General features: G+C 34.7%; 1 protein-coding gene across 1 annotated transcript in view; it reads left to right on the plus strand.

Moving 5' to 3' along the window:
• Positions 1-18,539, plus strand: part of LOC145283609 (ras-related protein Rab-28-like) — a 55,590-nt gene that overhangs the window by 17,696 nt on the left and 19,355 nt on the right. The window contains exon 3 of the mRNA XM_080132551.1: positions 8,269-8,357. Coding sequence (XP_079988677.1) covers positions 8,269-8,357 — 89 coding nt within the window. The remainder of the gene's footprint in view (positions 1-8,268; positions 8,358-18,539) is intronic.

The raw sequence follows: 18,539 nt of genomic DNA on the forward strand, positions 1-18,539 counted from the left end.
ATGTTAGCTGTGTGTGTGGAGCCTCCTTGGGCAAGTGTGCGTTTGAACTCCACTTTCGCTTTTTCGTTGTCGACCGTGTACGAGATGAGGGTATCATGGCATAGGATGTTTTGGCCGATCAGGATTGGTGTAGATTGTGCCGTTATTAGGGCGTTTATGCCACAGAATGCGGGTGTGTTCTGGTTGCCGATTACAATGTCGCATGTTAGTTGGCCAAGCGCGGTAATGCTGCCATTGATGCCCCTCACTTTGACGTCCGAGCGTTTTATGTGCTTCTTGGCTTCGTCTGGTAGTTGTGATGCTGGTATGATGCAGGTCGAGCATCCTGAGTCGAGCATCGCGATGTCTGAGAACTTTGTGTCGCCAATGTAAAAGGTGGAGTAGATAAGTGGTGAATAGTTAGATTGCTCTTGAAAGTTGAAGACGTGATGGCTGATATTGGAGCGGGTCGGGCGGGGCATCACATCTCGTCCTGACCGAAGTGAAAATCCTGGTCCTCTGTCTCTGGCATGTTGTTGCCTGTTGTTGCGACAAGGGCTTGTGTTTGGGTGCGGGGTGGGTGACGGTATCTGCAATTTTGCCTAAAGCAGGATAGGCCTCTGAGGTACTTCTGGCATACAGGGAAACCTACTGTTTGCCTGCGAGCTTCTTGCTGCTGATGTTGACGTTGATCAGTTTTCTTGTGTGCGTCTATCAAGTTCGAGCGCTTGCGTCCACTAGAGTGGGTGTGCATGTTTGTTACATGGTAAGGTTTTCTTTGGCTCAAGTGGTGCTCTTGAGAGAGGAGTGCGGAGTCTTGGGAATTGGTGACATCGGATTTTATGCCGCGATCCAGGTATCGCTGTGCTTCAGCCGCTATACCAGTTGCCGTATAGTGGTTGTCCATTGTTCTGACGAGGTGCGGGTAGATATTTGTGTTCCATGCTTTCACCTTTTCACTCATAAGCATTGCGCCTATGATTGCTATGAGTCCGTCAACGGATAGTTCATTGTTTCTGTCCTTTCTGTGTTTTGCCTTGATGTGGACGGCCGCTTCCCTGAGTGTGGTTTCGAGTCGACCGGCAAAGTCGGTTAGTTTTTCGCCGTCATGTCGTTCTAAGTTCCAGGCCTTGCTTAGATGTTGGAAGGTGGTCATTTGGCTGCCGTGTGTTGTTAGTAGATATTCCTTCAGGTTGTTGAAGGTGGATGTATCTTGTGCAGAATCCAGCATTTGCTGAAATATACCCTGGTCCAGCATGTCTTTCGCGGCCTTGACAAATTCGCCCTCCAGGCTTGGGTATGTTGCTCCCTCCGGTAAGATGTGTATTGCGTATATTTTGGTGAGCGCTGATATGAACTGGTTTACGTCCTGTCCAGGGCGGAAGGGCTTCTGTTGTCTCATGGCGTCCCGAATTGTTTGCTGGCGCATTAGCATACTGTAGTCGCTGCTTGTGTGGGGGGTGGTGGCTGTTGTTATTGCTGTTGATCTCAGGGCGGTTGTCATGGCATCTATGTCATTTCGGATCTCCTGAAGTGCCTCTTCCGATGGTTGTGTTGAGCTTGTCCTCAGGTTGAACAGCAGATGCTTCTGTTCTTTGATCAGTGTGAATAGTTCTGACCGCGTGAAACCCTCGTAGCTGTCTGTACTCATCTTGCTGAACGCTCTGACACCAGTTGTTATAAAATAACACGAGCGTATGGAAGCAAGGAGAACAAACGAAGTAATTTGGTTTCAACCTTTATTGAGGGTCAAAGTGAATAAGCATATATATCCTCAATCAAAGCCGGAACGGTCAGCTGGGCGTCAGGAAGGCCGGAATAGGGATTAGAGAGGTAGGGATCCTGGCCTGATCAGGTTCGGGCAGGTACAGGGGCCTAGATGCTGGTACGGTCTAGGGATGACGTCCGGGACTGGAACAAGCGGTGATATGGTGACTAGGCGCTTTGAATCAAACTGCTGTCGCTGAGCTGCCGCTGCTACTGCTGGATGGAGCTGAAGGGAACGGCTATTGCTGCTGCCGCTGCTGCTGCTAGAAAGTTGAGGGGAACGGCTGTCGCTGCTGCTGCCGCTAGAAGGTTGAGGCGAACGGCTGTCGCTGAGCTGCTGCTGCTGGATGGAGCTGAAGGGAATGGCTACTGCTGCTGCCGCTGCTGCTGCTAGAAAGTTGATGGGAACGGCTGTCGCTGAGCTGCTGCTGCTGGATGGAGCTGAAGGAAACGGCTATTGCTGCTGCCGCTGCTGCTGCTAGAAGGTTGAGGGGAACGGCTGTCGCTGAGCTGCTGCTGCTGGATGGAGCTGAAGGAACGGCTGTCGCTGGTATGGCGCAAAGGGTTGAGGGGAACAGCTGTATCCGCTTCTACTGGTAGCGAGGCGACCTGCTCTGGCCAGCGATCTGCTAGAAGACTGACTTTCTCTCCGACGGCCGGCTTATTTATACAGCACGTGCGGACGTAGTAAAAGGCACATCGGCTCCGGCGTCAAAATGGCCGTCGTGTTTTTTATTTGTGTTTGTTTTTTGTGCTTTAATGAATTGTAGAGAATTATCTGTTTGGTGTGTGTATGCATATGTTACATCGATTTGAAGCTGAGAAAGTTGTGAATGTAACCTAGTCGGTGTCGTATTGTTGGGGTGTTTTGTGGAATCATTATTTGCGTTTTTATGCTATCTGAGTTGCGTTTACGGTAGTGTCTGTGATTTTTTATTTAGGTTTTTTCTTTTGCTGTGCAACTTTCTCTGGAGGTTTTCTATGTTGAAGTAAGGTGCGAGTTATTTTAATGATGTGTGTATCTAAAGAGATGGGATTTGAAATTGTCCTGTGTGTTTATTGTGTTTGACTACGTTGTAACGGCGAACAGATTTGTCTTAGGGTCCCATTGTTGCTGCCGTCATTGCCTTGCTGATTTCCGGTTTATTCATGGAAATGTGGAGAGATATGCGAATATAACAAATAAGTGCACCAGCACCAAATAACATTTCAATGTGTTTCGATCTACGACATTGCATGAGAGGTACGTACATGCTACAGCTTTTTGTTTATTTTTGTATATCGCCACAAGTGCTAATTTTGACTTTCACCAATTTTCCTTTAAAAAACAATTCAAACATTGGGAGAGGCACTTAAAACCATTAAAAAAAATAACGGTAACATAAGTGCATAAGCACCAAATTTTTGTTTTGTTTTGTTTTGCCTTGCTTTCATTTTGTTTGTTAACTCTGGCAAAATAAAAAAAAAAGTAAAGTTAAAAAAAATATCGCAGGTATTGTAAAACTTTAATTAAACTTGAAAATAATATTCACCAATTTTCCTATTAATAATTACATAAACTCCGGCAAAAAAAAAAATTCCATCCAACCCCCCCCCAAAAAAAACCCCCAAAAAACAAACACACACACACACACACACACACACACAAAAAAAAATTCTTTACTTGTAAAAATAATGATGTCTTCCTCAATCGAACAACGTTCAACATCGAAGCCGATGCATACTTCGCTAATAGGGTAGCACTCGTGTATGTCGGCCAAATATTTTTTTTTGTATTTTCGGTACTCTTGCATAATTTGACCCGAATTCTCGTGAATTTCTGTCAAGCATGGATCGAGCGAGACCGGCAATTATCGTTGTCAGTCGAGCGTCGTAACAGACATAGACTAATGGAAAAAAAAAAAAAAACGGAAAAAATTAAGATGCAAATAATCAAAAATAACATAAAAAATCTGCCTTGAAAAATGAAAATATGTTTATTTCATTTTAGTATTTAATTTTTTTTTTTTTCAAAATATTTACCAACAGAAAGGTGTTAGGTGTAAGTGTACAAGATTTTGTTTTGTTTTTTGTAACCATATTTTTCTTTCTTGTTTTTTTTTTTATTTTCAAGACTTGTTGTTCAGTCAAGTTCTTTTGGTGGCACTGTCCATTTGTACATCTCCAGGAGAAACCATCCTTTACACACAATCTTTTTTAAAAGTAAACATTTGTGTTTAATGTTGCATTATTGTTGTCCCTCATTTTTGGGACAGCCATTTCTTCTGATTGTCTGCATCGATGTTTTCATTTCTTTTTCTAACATGTATAGATTTATTTTCTTGCCTGTCATTTTTCTGTTTGGCAAATTTGAAAATATATTTGTTTTTCAGCTTTTCTTTTCTTTTTTGTGTTGGTTTAGTCGCTTTCTTCCAATTCGAATGTCGTCTGCTTCCATTTAAATAGTGCTTTTTCATTGGCTAATCAAACTCCCAAAAATTCAATTAAAAAAATAATAATAAATAATAAATAAGTAACTAATCGGAAAATAAAGTCACCCCGCTCACTTAATATCACCTTGAAAATTATTAAAAACATAACAGAAAAAAAAAATTAAATAAATAAAATAAAAAGTCGAGTTAGCCTTTTAACATTTGAACAACGCTCGGCTGACATTGATGATTGCCGGTCTCGCCCGATCCATGCTTAACGGGAATTCACGAGAATTAAGGTCAAATTATGCAAGAGTACCGTATATTCTTTTATTACGCACAGCAAAGTTTCACAGTTTTAAAAAAATATTTTAATATTTTTTTAAATTTTATTTGAGCATTGTAGAGGACTAGGATATATAAATCCTAATCCCGTTACAAAAGAATAATGAAACGAATGGAATTGAAGGAAACAAAAACTCAATTGATGGATAAGATAAACGTCGTTTATTTACTGTTGAAAGAATGAATGTTTTAAATATAACATGTGCTCATGTCCGCGCAGTCGATTGTTGCTGGACTGGGGGTGTAGAAAGAAAAGGAAATGTGTGTTCATCTCACTATCGTTTGTTCGCGCGTGGGAAGAGAAGTGAGTGATGTAGTGGAAATTGGAATGATAGTTCAGCGTGTAGACAAAGAAGAGGATAGAGAGTTGACATCAGTTAAACTGCGCGCCATGTTAGAAGTCAGCTACGCGGTGGTGTTCTCAGGGACAAGTAGTAGATAGAGAGAGAAAGAGTGTGAATGTGTACATACGGTCTGTTAGCTTTTTGCCCCACATTGTAGTAAATAGCATGAGGTAGAAAGCTGGTCCTAAAAGGAAGAAGCTGCTTATTGCTCTTTCTTTTATACTTGTTTCTGGTGGTCTTTTGCACATGTGTGGATTTCCTTTGAAAGGAAGTGACGTCATCCTTGTGTGCGTACGTGTGCGCGTGTGTGAGTACATGTGTATACATTAGCGTGTGTGTATATACACGTGAATGTATGTACGCGAATGTGAACATATGTACGTGTGTGGACGTGGGTGCATATGTTTGTGTGCGCGTATGTATGTGACAAGTAATATAGCTTGAAATGTGAACGTGTTTTTGTGTGAGACTAGGAAAGGCTCGCGCAGCATAAAACCGTCAAATCACGATAATACAAATTATTAAAGTTTTATCACGATATTACGAATTATTAATGTTTTCAAATATTTTTTAAATATTTAGATATTTTAAAATATTTTTTTTTAATATTTTATTTCAAGTTTTACTCTTTACACACGACAAAGTTTCAGTTTTTTAAAATATTATATTTTGTTCTGCTAAGAGAATAAAACTTTCTGAAAATTGTTTCTTTTTTCTGTTAAATAAGTAGTTATAAATATACATGCGCACACAAACACACACACACGGTACAAAACGTCAACGAAAGAAAAAAACATGCTGTAATGCGACTATTTATACATCCATAACATAAAATTTAACTGTCTGCTAAAACTACTACTACTACTCTACATCTCTATAACAGCGTCACTGACTGCTTGCTAGAATTAGAGAGAGAGGTGAGCGAGGAAAAAGGCAGTATCTTTATATATACTCTCTCTATACATATATATATATAATATATAAACATACTGCCTTTTTTCCTCGCTCATCTCTCTCTTTCTTTTTCTCTAGCAGCAGTGAGTGACGCTGTTATAGAGATAAAGAGTAGTAGTAGTAATAGTTGTAGCAGACAGTTAAATGTTATGTTATGATAGTATAAATAGTCCTTGTAAAACTCTTAAAAACCGATTTTGTAAAAAAACTTTTTTTTTTAAATCAATATTATATCAAATTATATAAAATAATATATGAAATGAAACAGAAGAACATGGAGATTATTATTATTATTACTATTCAAAAGGAATTCGTTACATATTTGGCAAGGAAATTAAAAATTTGTTTTTTCAAGCAGAACCTATGGCGTCATTATGCAATTGTAGTCTTGCAAGTAACATTTTGTTGTCGAGCAGTCACTTGCTGGAATAATTAAGCATTGTTTATTTAATATTTTCACACAAAAAAATTATAATTGCAAAAAGTATTTCTACTTTTTATTTTTAGATTATTATAATTTTTATAAGCAAGATTCTAATATTTTCCTTGCTGGAATGAACGTGAAACTTTTGGCATAACATAATTTTTAAATAATCTTGAAAAATAAAATTTTAATTTTAAAGCAGGAAGACAGAAAAATAATTAAATAAAAAAAATGGTCAAAATTATATAAATGTTCATGATAGGAATGTATGGATGCATGGTTGAGGAAAAAAAAAAGAAAACCAGCACTCATTCCTCCCTCTAACTACTTGATGTCATTTTCAGACAGTCTTTTGACTTTCTGACATTTTGGGCTTCTGTAGAATCCACGCTTACACGACTTCATTCACGAAGCTAGAATTTCTCGCTTTTGGGGGCTAATTAAGTCATTTTTTTTGTACAAACAAGATGTTTCTTTTTATTTATTTAATTCAATTACTTAGGACTTTACTAATTTAGTGGGGAAAATTAATAAAACAATCTTTCACTTGGTGCTTGTATTACTAAGTGAATGATTTTTATGGAATATTAAGATAACCTGTCCCACTAATTATCTTTGAAATAGATCCAGAAAACTAATATTTATCTTTTAAAGGATTTTTACAATGAATTTATTTAACTTTAAAATTTAGCTGAATTTGTCAGCTTCCGAATGCCTCTTGTGAAGACATTTTTCATTATAACATTTGTTTTTACATGTATAAATATTTTTTTCCTTTTGGTAATTAACTTTAAGCTATAATCTTTCAAATACAATCAAAAAGTAGTCGGAAACTTACAAAAAAATTATGATAAACCGGCTTTCAAAACTATGTTCCCCTATTTTTTTTTTTTTCAACGATTATTGCCCGTATCTAGACTAAGGGTATAATAAGACGTATTTTGTCCTTCAAATGAAGGGAGAGGTAAAGTAATTTAAGTAACTTAAAACAATTTATAAATTGTTAGTTTCTAATAAAATACTTTATATTAATATTCATTCATCTATATAACCCTCTGCTTGTTCCTTCCTAAATTAGTCTATACGTTACACTTTGAAAAAGGACAAATACAATTTTTGAAGACTATACTGTTTCAAAGAAAGAAACAAATTCGCGAATTTGGCTTTAAAAAGACAATCTGGCAATCAAGGACAAGAATATAAGTATGACCTCCCTTTAATGTAGCCTCGTTTTTAAATACCATTATAATAATATATGATTATTGCTGTAATTTTGTGAGGAAGGAACTTCTAGTAATTTTGACATGCAGTGGTTCTTCACCAAAGAAAGAAGTCAGCAAAACATTACGTAAAAAAAGGGAACATTTGCAGAAACAGGGTAAAAATAAAAGAACATTGCCAAGAGGTGCTAGACTGAAGGAGTAAACTAAAGATTGTCTCTTACAATGTGATTTTATTATTTGTATTGAACTATGGAGCACAAAATTATTTTCTAAGTATTTATTAGTACTTATTAACTTATCTTACTTGGATCAGTTTCATATTTAAAATTCAATGAACACTATTTTCATAGAAATGTCAATAAATTTATATTGTTGTATGTTATTGTTTTTTCTGTTCAAAAAACTTATTTTTTGTGCTATCCAGGAAAATATCAGCTTTATGAAAACATATTTATTGATTAAATATATTTGTCATTCCATGGGTTCTGCTAGTTAATTAAGAAGTATAAAAAGTGCATTAGGATCGGATCGGTGGTTTTTTTTGTTAAAAAAAAAAAAAAAAAAAAAATTATTTTCACTTCTATTGCTCATCTATCGAATGAGGAATATGTTGCAAGGTCAAAAAAAGGCAGATCTTAAAAACATTAAAAACAATTTTGTTGTCTCCTTCTTCCGCTATGGATATGTTCTGGCTACCTGTTTGAGATAAAAATAAACATTTGGGGAATAGAGTCACTCTTGGACAGGACAAACAACATCCATATACCATCCCTTCCTACTCAAGGGCAATATAACATTAATAAATGTTTTTTTTATTTCAGGTCAAATCAATGCTGCACTTCATATTTGGGATATTGGTGGGCAGAGTCTTGGAGGAAATATGTTACAAAACTACATTTATGGAGCTCATGTAAGTGGATCATTTTTTTTTTTTTCATTATTAAGTTAACATTTATATAATTATTACTTTTTTCAGTTAAAATAGGTTTTAATAATTTCGGCTTTATTATAATCTAGTTGAAGTATTCATGTACACCAGATGAGAAATTATAACTTAAAAATCACGTTTATTAAAATAGTAAATCTCTGATAGATATTTAAGCATTTCTCGAATGATTTGAGATTTAAACAAAACATTTTTTATGATTATGCTTTAATAGACTATAAGCTTATTACAAAGAAAAACTAGCATGACCTGTGGAATGGTGAATCCAAAAATGTTTTCATAAATCTATTTTTCTGAATAGCACAAAAAAATTAATTTTTTTATGGCAAATATGTTTATAAACATTTCTATAAAAATTGTGTCTATTATATTTTAAATATAAAACTGACCCAAATGATATAAATTAATAAGTACTAATATATACTCAGAAAGTAATATTGTGCAACGTAGCGTGATGTGGTGAACTTTTGGCTATGACTGCAGCATAATATTTGGTAATGTAGTGGCAAGCAATGCCAATAGTCATGATTAATTGTTAAATTATTTAGGTTAAAAAGATATTCAGAAAAATGTTTTAACAGAAAAAATGTTAGTTAAAATATTTATGTTAAATATTAAACTGGGGAATTTTGGCTCAAGGAAAAACGTTATGAATAGAGGAAAAGCATAAACAAAACTAGTTTGGAATTTGATTTAGTAAACAACAATGGGGCTGACGTGACAAACAAGATTGTCCACTCTGGCTGACATAAGCTAGGGAGAAATCAGAATTAGGAGTTAGTCTGTAACAGGAAGTCAAAGAGTCGAATTGGTAGTTAGCTAGTCACTGGGTTAGTTTGCAGACAGGAGTTGTCTCTGTGGTTCGATAAAAGCATCTGTGAACTAAGGAAATGTAAGGAAAAAGGTTAGGAGCTGCAAACTCAGATGTGGATCTTTTTCCTTTTTTTTTTTTTTTTTTGTTACAAGGTGGTCACTACTTATCTAGGCCTGGAAGCCACTCGGGGATATGGGTTATTGCGTGTACAATACGTTAGTGTTGAGATTTGATAAAGTGTCTTACTTAAGGGGGCCGTTCATTAGGAATTTGTTTATCTTGGACTTGAAGACATCCAGGTTGTAGTCAGGTGGGAAACAGGCAGACAGAACAGAGTTCCACAGGCATGCACTTCTAAGAAAGAAGCTTTGTTCATGGAATCTACGTTCTGGTTTTGGCACAGATAAAGAGTGGGGAAAATTTTTTACAGTGGTTTCAGCTAGACGGGTGCTCCTCATGAAAGAGTGGCAAGAGGGGACCAGAGATTGAAGCTCAGACAAGCACTTGCCATGGAAGTAACGATAAAACAAAGACAGGCTCGCAACGTCACTCCTGTGGGAGAGAGGTTGAAGGGAAGAGAAAAGGGCATCCCCCACTAGGCCACAAAGCCTATTTTGTACTCTGTCAAGGCAGGATAGGCTGTTTTTAGCAGCTCCTGCCCAGATGTGGCAGCAGTATTCCATCCTTGGAGTACTTAGCTTTTATATAGATAGAGAATTGCATCAGTAGTGAGATATCTTCTGGAGCGGTAGAAGGATCCTACCATTTTTCCAGCGACCTTGGCAACAGATTTGATGTACATGTTCCATTTCAGATCAGGAGTAAAGGTCAAACCCAGAAGCTTGTCAAAACATGGAGCTTCCCCTAGTCGAGAGCCATCCATTTCAGTTGATGCCAGATGGGGATCAGAGCGTTGATGATGTAAAGATAGAAGCTTGGTTTTATATGCATTAAAAGTGATCAGCCACCTCTTCCCCCATTGTACCACGTGCTCAATATCAGAGGAGAGAGAATTAGAGAGAACTTTGTCATTTACGGCCTGTGATGTGTTGCCATAGATAGTTGTGTCATCAGCATAGATGTCAATGAATGATTTAAGTATGTGTTAAGGATTGATGTAGATCAGGAAGAGAGTTGGGCCCAGTATGGGCTCCTGGAGGACTCCAGCATTAATACTGTGGGCCTCTGATTTCTGCCCATCAACCACTACTCTTATGGACCTATCGGAGAGAAATGATTTAATGATTGAAAAAACATTTCCAGTAATACCGTAGCTGGAAATCTTGTGAAGTAGGCCCTTATGCCATACCTTATCGAAGGCCTTTGATATGTCAAGAGCAATTGCCCTAGAGAGGAAGCCTTTGTCAAGAAATTCACTAATCCTATGTGATATAACCGTTAGCACATCTGCTGTAGATCTTGCAGAGCAGAAACCATATTGCCTGTCACTAAGAAGGTTATTTCTGTTGAGGTGGTTGACTACTTCTTTATTTAATATGGATTCCAACAACTTACTCATGACACACAGGAGACTTATTGGTCTGTACTGAGAGAGAGATGACTTTTTACCTGAATTCTTAAATACAGGGCATACTGATGAGGTTTTCCAGGGTGTTGGAAAGCACTTCTCTTTAAGGCAACGCTTAAACAGTTTTGTAAGTATGGGGGCAAGTTCTGGTTGAATCTTTTTCAGCACTATAACTGGAATGCTGTCAGGGCCAGTTGCTTTACTGGAATCAAGGTTCTTGATTATCTTAGCGACCTCACGCACAGATATTTGTATGTTGCATAGCGTGTTTTCTGTTATAGGAGAAAATATGGGGAGTTGATGGTTTTCGTCTCATAGGGTAGAATTAGCTGCAAAGTTCTTGGCAAATAGTTTGGACTTGTCTAATGCTGACAAGATGACCTCAGGTCCATTGATGATGGTTGGGATAGAACACACGTTTCTGTTCAGGATCCTATTTGTTATTTGCCAAAACTAGTGGGAACCAAGCCGCTGCTCAGGTACTTTGGATTTAACAGACTGAGCATATAGCTCTCTTGCATTTTTTATTACTCTTTTACAATGGTTGCTGGCAGTCCTGAAAGCAGCTCTAGTCACAGTGCATCTATTACGTTGGTAGCTATGGAAAAAGTGATTTCTGTGTGTGATGGCAGCAGCACATTCTTGGTAGAACCATGGCCAGCTATTAGGTTTTTATTGGAATTTTTTGGATGGTATGAATCGGTCTATGCCTACAATTAACCATTCGGTCAGGTCTGATACTATGGAGGACACATCCTCTTTAAACATGGAAAGTAGGGGTAGATCAGATATAAAATTTGGAAATAAAGATCTGAAAACGATCACTCAGCGGTTTGAATGCTCTATTCAGAAAAAGATGCCTTCATTTCAGGTGCCTGCTGCTAAAGGAGAGGGAGATGATGAATGAGGTATGTGTCAAGCAGGCAAGGGTGTTTGTCTTCATTGGTAAAGATTGTTATTGTTGTGAATACTTGAAAACACCCACATACATGTAGAAAAACTATTAAATATACACTTAACAGATTGACACGTACAGACACCCCATATACAAAGAAAAAGTAAGTGTCCTTATAATTCTAACCACTGGATGATACATGAGCATTGATTACAGAAAAACTTTTTATTGTATACACTAGACATCTATATATATAAAAGCAAACGTGCGTATACATGTGTGTTTGTTTGTATGTATGTATGTGTATTTGTATGTCTCGCAAAAACTTTCCACACGGATTTTCGCCAGATCAGTATCATTTTAAGCTTCCAACCATCACCCGACAAATATCGAAAAATTGGCCAAAAACATTAATTCCTTCGCCCTGAAATCAGTAGTTTTCTACAGGGAAGAGGGGGGGGGGGGTCAGCAAAAACCGTCCTCTCATGACGAGTTCGCTTCTACACATGCGTCATACGATGTCGTAACCTGATTTACTTTAAATATTTGAAAAGGCGAGACAATTTCGGCGACGTCATCTTAGAGCGCGGCCTCATTATCTAAACTTTTTGGGTTTGAATTGTGGTGTGAGATGTCTTTTTTTTTTTCTTTTTTTTTTCGATTTTTAAAATTTTAATATTGGAGCAGGGTTATTTAAGCCATTTTTCACGTGTTTTTCAGATTTTTTAACGTTCGTTTTTCTGTTTTTTCTACTTTGCTTATTGTTAGGTTTTCATGAATAACCCCCACCCCCCTCCGACCACACACACCCAAAAACACCCGGGCAATGCCGGGTACCCCCTCCCCCTCGGGGTTATTTAAGCCATTTTTCACGTTTTTTTTTTTTTTGGTTTTTATTTTTCAGATTTTTTAAAGAAGTTTTAACGTTCGTTTTTCTGTTTTCTTTTTCGCATTTTCTTTTTTTGTTTTTCCCATTTTTACATTTAATATCGTTCATTTGCCTTACGTTAGTTTTTTTTTGTTTTTTTTTTAAATATTTACTTTGCTTATTCTTATGTTTTGATTAACACCCCACCCGAGCACACACACCTCTAAACACCCGGGCAACGCTGGGTACCCCCTGCTAGTACATATATAAACCTGACAATACAACAATAGTTCAATACAAATAATAAAATCACATTGTAAAAAACAAATTTTAATTTTCTCCTTTAGTCCAGCATCTCTTGGCAGACAATGTCTTGTCCGGTTTTCTTTGAATGTTCCCTTTTTTACATAACATTTCACTGAAGGGTTGACAGATTGGTCTTTTTAAAGCCAAACTTGGTCTTTCTTTTTTGAAGCAGTTTGGCTTTTAAAAATTGTATTTGGCCTTGCTGAAAGTGTAATGGACTAACTAAGGAAGAAAGGAACAAGCAGAGTATTATTAAAAATTGTTTAATAAAATTCTCCCTTTTGATTGTATACTTCATCTCTCAAATAATTTATCTTTTGGAAAAGACAATATGTGAACTTTTACTTAATTCTTGTAATTCCCTTTACAATTTGCAAGAAGGCATCTTTTTTTCTTTTTTTTCATGTTTGCAAGAAACATTTGGTGCAAGTCCAAAATTCAACCTAATTAAAAAAACAAAAATATTTATAATATACATACCTGTCAAGGAACAAAAATGTCATATTCCAAAAATTATATAAATTGATCGAGTGTTTTTTTTTTGTTTATTTTTTTTAAACTACGAAAATCAAATTTTATAATGAAGCAAGAACAGGCTATTTTGATTTGCCATATTTAATAAAGGGAGACAATTCAACTCAAACTATTAAAATCAATCTTAAAATGGCTACGGTATACTATTAATTGCTAAAAATCGTAAAGAATTGATTTTTTATATTAAAAAAACTACTCGATCAATTTATATAATTTTTGGAATATGAAATTTTTGGTCTGTGATGTATTCATATATGAAAGATTTTTCTGTATTTATTTTTTTTAATTAGGTTGAATTCTGGTTAAGGACCAGACATTTCATACAAGTATTCGATAGTTAAGATCATGTCAAATCAGATATGAATACAAAAAGAAAATGTTAAGTTGTTAATCTATTAAATGTGACATCAGTAAACACCACATTCTGATTTCAGTCTCTACGTGGCTGTGCTGAAGCTTGCTGTCAAACAGCAATTCTTCCTAATTGGTAAAACAAGTCTGAATTGAAGAAAACAAAAACCAAGAACAAATCATTTTTAATGGGTTAATGTTGATTGGCTTGGAAGAATTTAAAGATGAATGAAGCCACTTAGTAGCAATAGATGTGTTTGTATGTGTTTGACTTGAATTGAATATTAAATAAGAAAAGAATCATCATCTTCCATGGAAAACACAAACATTTCCAGTAAAGTATAAATCAACTTTATTCAAAGAGAACACTGGGATATAAAGAGGATTGTTTGACAGGCTTTTGTCAAAAACAGTGTCATATTCTGGAGTTTCATCTCGTCTGGTCACTTCTGGTAAAGGACAAGAACAGGATAGGACGTTTTGCTGTGATAAAATCTACTTGAGATCTGAATCATCTTTTAACACCAACTCTCTGAGCTGGGATTAGAAAGTGTCCTCACCTCTATGCAGTTATACTAATCCAGACATCGTTGCACACATATGAAGCCTAATCACAACTCAACTTAATGCAAGATGTTGCATATACATACAAAGTAGGTCTATCATGCAAACTACTAAAAATTTAATTAATTTTCAATAATTATTTTTCTATTTTCATACTTTTTATACAGAATCAAAGACAGTTGTATGAACAACAAATAAAGTCAATCACCCTCAACATCAAAAGTTGGGTCTGCTCCTCTAAAATACATATGATCCCTGTATTCAAAATTTGTGCTAAAACTTGACTAAAACAATTTGTGTTGCGTTTATGCAGAAGATATTCTGTTATTTTACAAATTTTTTTCTCAGTAATTAACATTTTTAATATTGACACAATCAAATCATCACATCAAAAATTCATATTCATGTTGTATTTTATCACAATTTTCTGATAGAATATTGTAAAAATAGAAAAAAGGCAATTTCTGAAATGTGAAAACAAAAATAAAACTGGAATTCGCTTAAAGTAAAATAAAAATCAAGAAAAATTTGAAATAGAAAATAAAATCAAGGCCATATGTGTATTTTTTGCAACTATGTGACTTATTGAGCAGTTATATTATTATTTGCTGTTCATAGAATATTTATCAAAATAAAATATGCAATAGTATTAAAAAAAATTTTTTAAATACAGGGTGGGTCAAAATAAGGGTCCTATCTTTAAATATAATCATATATATATATATATATATATATATATATATATATATATATATATATAGGACCCTTATTTTGACCTACCCTGTATATGAATTACAAAATCCATGAAAATGCATTTCAGTTTCTTAAATTCTATCTATTCGCACACCAGATTTAATTTCCCTGCATCCCTACTGTGAATATTTACTCATTCACTCTCTCAACGACCTTGCCTGCTGATATTGTAAATAACTGTTTTTGTTTGTGAATTCATGTTTTATCATTATTTCTCCTTAAAATGATTAAATATTAAAACTATTTTAAACCTAATCAGGCAATTTGTTCCAAAAATTATTATTACTCTATTAGAAAAAAAAAAATCTAATGATATAATAGATTTACTTTTTGAAATTTTTCTTGTGAATAAATTACCAATGCAATGAGAAATATTTAAAAAAAAAAAAAGTGTGTTCTGTATTTATAAATCTCATTATTTTGAAATCATCCATCATTTCTTCTCCATCGTAAAATAGTTAAATTCCACCCTATTTTTATTGTTGAGATCCTCTTTACCAGTTTATTCACTTTTCTTTGTGCACTTTCATATTTTTATACTACAGACGTGCAAGAAAATCCCGCAAAAATAATTTATGCATTTTAAAAATTTTAGTGCAAGTCCATAAGTCAAAGTAATTAAAAAAACAAAAATACATAAAGATTTTTATCACGTATATACCCATCACAGAATGAAAATGTCAGATTCAAAAATTACATAAATTGATAAAGTATTTATTTTTAAACTTAGAAAAGCAAATTTTATGACAAAGCAAGATGTTGTGTTTTGATCCACCATGTTTAATAAATAAGGGGGAGATAACTTAATTCAAATTACCAAGATCAAAATCAGCCTTGGAATGTCTTCAATTTACTATAAAAATTCTAAAAAACAGGATTTTCGATATTAAGAAAAAAATTACTTGATTAATTTACATGATTTTTGGAATATGGCATTTTCGTTCCATAACAGGTATGCTCATCATAAAGATTTTTTTGTATTTTTTTATTTTAATTAGGTTGAATTCTTGATAAGAACCAAAATTTTTGCTTTCTTCGTTGGATACTCCATGAAGAGTTTTTTTCCCGTCCGAGCCAATTTAGGTCATTTTTGAAAGTAGGATTATATGGCTTGTTATACCATTTTTATGGGTCAAAATTTAATGGGGAATTAAAAAAAAACTGTCTAAAATATAAAATATGGCATAGTTTCAGAGATATGATAGATTTTTCAAAGTGTGGTGTAATATCCTCGAATTGGAGACGTGTTTCCCGAACACGATAATAGCTTCGTCCTTTTAACTTATATCTCACTAGAAGCCCAAAATTGAACTTTAAAATATTTTGTTTCTTCATTTCAAAAAGACAAGAAGAATTATTGATCAATTTTCAATGCTTATGAAAGATTTTGGGAATATAAGGGCTTCAGACGCTTCTAGTAAGATAGACAAATCATTGGAATATTTTCTAACACCAGAAATAATTAAAACGAATAATTCAGGAAATCAGAAACTTGCAAAGTGATTAACTGTTTAGGTTAGTTAAGTCAGAAATAACACGAATCATTGCAAACAAAAGAAATTCGTTTTCAAAGAAAAGTCGTTTTAATTAAGCACTGTACGACAATCTCATCCCTAAGGCAATGTTATACTGCTGCATGATCTACTTAGATTTGGAAGCCAGAGCAGCATCACTTAAATTTTCACCACGCTCTTGAATTTGATGCACAGGTTTCTGGTTGTAATTATCCTCACCAACCCATTTCACTATCAGTTTATCTCTCTGCCCAGAGAAGTGATGAGTTAAATGTGGAGGGAAGGTTGTTCTGGGGTTAGAGATGGTGGTTGAGTTTTAGAACGACTCTCACGCATCTTGGCTAGATGGTATTCAGCTTTCTCTTCCTTTGTCAAGCTGCTGCAACCACCCTCTGCACTTGGTCTACTCTTCTTAGCTTGATCTACCCTTCTTAGCTTGGTTTTCCTTTTTGAATGGCATTTTGCTAATCTAAAATGAAAAGGTTAAAATTCAAGTAATAATAATTATATTCATGATTAATTTGAATATGTTAGCTCTCTCCTGAACCTATAAACACTAAATATAACAGATATGATGAAGAATATGACTTAGTAGCACTAAGGGAATTTCCCAGGGCATCCATTCTTTTATTTTGTACTTCGAGGATTTCTCTTCAACCCTATAAGAGAAAATATCAGTGGAATTTACCGAAATCACCCAAAATTATATGAAGACATGAATGAAAGAATGAAAAAGTTAATGATTGTTCAGCATCAGAAACATCATCTTACACATAATTGTTTTTTCTTTTTGCATTTTTCGGCATATAACCCATGAAAAATGCACTTTTTGGTGAAATTTTAAAATTTGACCTGGGTGATAAAATAATGTGTGGTCTAAATTTGGATGAAAATCAAAAATATTTCATGGATATTTTCAACCACATCATTAAAAAACTTTTCCATGAAACAGATTTTTTATTTGGACCTTTTTAAAGTCTGTGACTTAGTTTATCAGAAAAAAAAATATTTTCGGCTTCAGAAGTGAAGTTTCTTTACAAAATGAGGTGTATCTTTACCTGTATGTATCATGGAGGCTTGAAAATGTTATTGATAGCCAACACTTGGAGCCATAAAAAGCAGCAATAAAAGTTTGAAATTTTGATATTCTAGCCTAATTGAGATTTTTTGCGTTTCAAATATCAATATACTTATTAGATATCTAATTATGACACCAGCCAAAGAAGTGTGAGAATTACTAGCATTTGAGAGGAACCACATTATAGGTTAATCTGAAGGTGGACTTAATTAGTGTCAAATTGCCACAAACTTCAGGATTTCATTTTCCACTAAGTGATTGTCTAATTCATCAGAAAGGGAAAACAATCAATATTATCTCACTTAGGTTGATCAGGACCCTCTAACAGTAATCTTCATTATTAATGCTAATAATAGTGTCTATTTACTTACATCATGTCTGAGTATATCTTGGTTCCTATGTGTAGCTATTGGTGCACAGAATTAGGGATACTATTCTGTATGAGTTGTCAGTAATTCATTAGTGGTAAATGAAATAAACTACAATTTTGAGATTTAACATTTTTGAGATGTTGTGAATGTCTGTGAAAACCAGTGTAATTGAAGAAACGATTTCAAATTGTTCACATTCACAACAAAAGCTAAACAAAATTGTTGCCAGTCAAAGCTAACAAAGAAAGTTATTTTTGGAGAGGGGGTATGAGAATGTGGCAAACTTTCTCCCACATAAATTATATTTACTTATCCACTTTATTCGATTTCAGGGTGCAAAACGAACGTATACTAATGTAGATTCTTTTTTGGAAAATAAAGTTTAAAAACAAATGTACTAAGAAATGATGGAATAATAAAAATTACATTTAGATGGAAGATAAAAGTATGCATGTGTTCTTACTTCTATTCATTTAGGTTAACGTGATTACTTCATTGGATTCTTGGAATTCCATTAATTCTGAAATGTATCATTTTAGCGGAATTTTTTAGATGATTGATTTGTGGCAC

The sequence above is a fragment of the Euprymna scolopes genome, chromosome 8 (genome assembly GCF_053919585.1).
Source record: "Euprymna scolopes isolate OS-2025 chromosome 8, ASM5391958v1, whole genome shotgun sequence".
Taxonomy (NCBI): Eukaryota; Metazoa; Mollusca; class Cephalopoda; order Sepiida; family Sepiolidae; genus Euprymna; species Euprymna scolopes.